We start from the raw sequence: 4,189 nt of genomic DNA on the forward strand, positions 1-4,189 counted from the left end.
GAAACCCTGTACAGGGTCGCTATGAGTTGGTTCTGACTCTCGCTATGAGTTGGTTCTGACTCTATGGCACATAACCACCACCACCATATATATATGTATCTATGTGTGTATATATATGTGTATAGATAGATAGATAGATAGATAGATAGATAGATAGATATATTGTTGTTAAGTGCCATTGAATCGGTTCCTGTATAGGGCTTCTGAGGAGCAGCTGGCTGTTGGTGAGCTTGAACCAGCTTGCAGCTCAGACTGATTTTGCAGTTCAGTGCATTTACCCACAGTGTCACACCAGGACTCCACATATATATTAGTTGTTGTTAATTTTCATTGAGTGGTTCCAACTCATAGTGACCATGTACAGGGTTTTTGATAAGATGCATGATTTGAACCACTGATCTGGTGGTTAGCAATTCAGTGCTTATTTATCAATATCACACCAAGACTCCATATATATATATCCCGACTGAAAGTGATTCTGTATAAAGTTTCCAAGGAGCAGTTAACGAGTTTGAACCAAACCAGCAGCTCCTTGAAAATCCTATACAGGGTCGATATGAGTTGGAACCAACTCATCAGCACTTAACAACAATACATGTATATCCATATATATAAATATAATATATATTCAATATTAAAAAGCTTAAGTGAATATATCCATGTAGAGATTTGTATTCCATTTTGCATTTTAATGATCCATGGGCTTTTTGTGGGTTTTATTTGGGGGGAGGTTGTTTTATATTTTATTAAACAACCTTCCAGATCTTTATTCTTTTCCCTTTCCAGATGAACATAAAATTAGCACAATATTGTTTAAAGGTTATTTTACAAGCTACTGACTCTAGCCTACAAACTCTATGTAACAAGACACTATCTTTTGCACTCTGAGCACCTCATAATTCCTATTATTTAATAAGCAGTAGACAAATACATTTTGAAAATAGAAAGAAAGAAGTAAACAACTGTAAAATTCCCAATATAAGTCTGTAAAATACCAAGTACAATAAGATTATCAATCTTTATTCTGATGAACATGTTTAAAGGGCATATTTAGTGCTATTTTCATCCTACATTAATTTTTTTATCTTCATAGAGAAACTGAATCTTCATGGAGAACCTGAATCTACATTCATTTCTTTGAACATTATATATATGGTGTATAATGATCATTATATATAACTTTGGCCTGGTTAATTTTAGTGGATGCTGAAGATAGTATAATAATTGATAAATATTTTAACTTATCAGGAAATCTTTACAGTTAAAACTAAATCTGCTAAAAGTATATTTAGTTTTACACCTATTTTGATATCACAGTGATATATACTTGAAAATCGCCTACTACTGCCATTCAGTAGAGTCCAGCTCATTGCGACCCGGTAAGGACAGACTAGAACTGTCCCACAGGATTTTCTAGGTTGCAAATTCTTTTGGAAGCACACTGTCATATCTTTCTCCCACAGAGCAGCTGTTGGATTCTAACCATCACCACTGTGCAACAAAACAGAAAACTCATTGCTGTGAATTTGATTCCAACTCATAATGAACCTGTGGAGACAGAGTCAAACTGCTCCGATAGGGTTTCAAAGATTGTAAATCCTTACAGAAACAGATTGTCATATCTTTCTACCTAAGGAACAGATGGTAGGTTCCAACCACTAACTTTTCAATTAGCAGTCTAGTGCTTAAATGACTGCACCATCAGGGTGCTGTTAAGTGAACTCAGTACTAAGAAATAGTATATCTTTTGCTGAATGAGGCTACATTTGGAATAACCAACCAAAAACCTACTGCCATCCAGTCAATTCCGACACTTAGCAACTGTATATGTTGTTGTTGTTGTTGTTATGTGCCATCGAGTCGGTTCCGACCCATAGCGACCCTGTACAGGGTTTCCGGAGTGTAAATCTTTACGGGAGTAGAAAGCCTCATCTTTCTCCTGCGGTGCAGCTGGTAGTTTTGAACCACTGACCTTAAGGTTCGCAGCCCGATTCGTAACCACTACGCTACCAGAGCTCCTTAGCAACTGTATATAGGGACTGTAAATCTTTACAGCACTAGACAGCTTCATCTTTCTCCCTCAGAGTTACTGCTGGGTTTGAGCCACTAAACTTGTGGTTAGTAGTCCAGTGCTTATCCGACAGTGCCACCAGGGTTCCTGCATCCATAACATTTACAATGAAAATATGAACTTCAATTTATGTGCTCTTTTAAAAATTGAATAATATGTATTCATAACCAGCCCTGAGACATACATGCCATTCCACGTTGTCATCCTCTTCCTCAAGAGTTAGCAACTTGGTGAGTGGGCTCCCTGTGAAACCTGCATCTCTGTCAGCAGACATAGACCCATGCCTCGCAGGAAGAGCACCACTCGATGATGGAGTGTGTGAACTTCTCAGCGTCTGAGTGAGGAGCTGGTGGTCAAGGGTCATGAAGGGTTTCCCTTGCTGCCTTTGGACTTTCTGTAGCTGAGTCCTCACAGGATTTTCAAGGTGTGCTGGGATCTACAAAATAGAAGCCCAACAGAACATAGTGGGTAAGATCATCAGTTATATCAGAAAGTTCTAAAGCCCTGGGCTGATAATCACAAGATTCAGATCCATCAGTGACTCCATGGGAAACGGATACCACTTTCTGCTCCTGTAAAGATTTATAGATTCAAATTCTTAGACTATGCAGGGTTAATATGAGTCAGAATTGACCCCATGGTAGTGGTGTTTTTGTTGTTGCTGTTGTTGTTTTTTTACAATAAACATACTAGGACATTATAGCTTCTTTCAAGTATTGTAGAGTCTTCTTTTGTAATTTACATAAAATATTAATGGATTATTGCTTTTAAGAGTAAATTTAACCTTTACTAAAATGTATTAGATGTCAACTAGGTTTTAAAAATAAATATCCTTCAAAATAATGTACAACTGAAATAAAATTAAGAATAACTATATAATCATCTTTGCTTTTGGAGGATCTAATAAAAGAAAGATAAAATAACACAAGGGAAATATAGCTGGTTCATTATTATTAAGAGATTATTTTTATATAATACATATTCCCCATAATATATATTGCATATTAGTTCTATATTACAGACAAATGTTCTTTGAAATACTATCACAACTATTTAGCACTGGACTGTGAATCACAAGGTCAGCAATTGGAGCCCACCAAGCACTCCATGGGAGAAAGATGAGGTTTTCTGCTCCTGCAAAGACTTACAGCCTCAGAAACCCTGTACAGTGTCGCTATGAGTTGGAATCAGTAGCTATGAGCATAACATTTCTGAGACTGTCAATCTTTATGGGAGCAGAAAGCCTCATCTTTCTCCCTCAGAGAGACTGATGGGTTCGCACTGCTGACTTTATGATCAACGGTTGTCATTGTGATGTGCCATGGAGTCGGTACTGACTCATAGTGACCCTGTATAGGGGTTTCAAGGCTGTAAATCTTTATGGGAGTAGAAAGCCTCATCTTTCTCCCATGGAACAGCTGGTAATTTTGAACTGCTGACCTTAAGGTTCGTAACCACTACACTATCAGAGTTCCTTTGTGGTTAAAGGTCCACAAAATATCATTTGGCTCTCACTTTTAGACAATTGAGCCAACGCCTCACAACAAATTCTTCATCACAATCACTTTCACTTGCTACACATGCAGCTTTTAAAGCCTTGATATCTTCCAGGATTTTCTTACACTAAAATAAAAAACAAACTTCTTGCTAGCAAGTGAATTCTCACTCCTAGTTTCACTTCTGGTCAAAAAACAGTGGCTTCCTTGTGTTTCTGACATTGTAAATCTTTATGGAAGCAAAACAAAACAAAACAAACAGTTTTTGATAAAGGAAACAAGTGGAAATTGCTACAATATGATGAACTTGACCTATACTTACGGATGCAGTAGCTCAAAATACTGACTGAGAGGGAAGGATTCTTCACATCAAGTATCAATCCTATCCCCTCTCTACACAGGGTTGATAGGGGCAGGCAACTTAGACATTGGCTACCTAAAATGGGGGACGGGGGCTATAAAGGCAAGAAGTAACTAGCTTACAAGTTTTCAAGAGGGAGTTTAGTTTCAGAGTGTGCAGGAGAAGGCAGAATCCCCACTGAATAGTTTTCATCTTGTCTAGATGGGTCTGGTGAAAGGAAATGGGGATAAGAGTCTTATGATTCAGTAGTGAGTAATTTTT

The 4,189-nt window shown here is 37.6% G+C and overlaps 1 protein-coding gene across 1 annotated transcript in view; it reads right to left on the reverse strand.

Annotated features, from left to right (window-relative positions):
- Positions 1 to 2,435, reverse strand: part of TFEC (transcription factor EC) — a 67,638-nt gene extending 65,203 nt beyond the window's left edge. Inside the window, exon 1 of the mRNA XM_006859306.1 lies at positions 2,256 to 2,435. Within this exon, the coding sequence (XP_006859368.1) occupies positions 2,256 to 2,435 (180 nt within the window). The remainder of the gene's footprint in view (positions 1 to 2,255) is intronic.
- Between the last annotated feature and the right edge of the window lie 1,754 nt (positions 2,436 to 4,189).

The sequence above is a fragment of the Chrysochloris asiatica genome, unplaced genomic scaffold (assembly GCF_000296735.1).
Source record: "Chrysochloris asiatica unplaced genomic scaffold, ChrAsi1.0 scaffold00032, whole genome shotgun sequence".
In the NCBI taxonomy this organism is placed as follows: Eukaryota; Metazoa; Chordata; class Mammalia; order Afrosoricida; family Chrysochloridae; genus Chrysochloris; species Chrysochloris asiatica.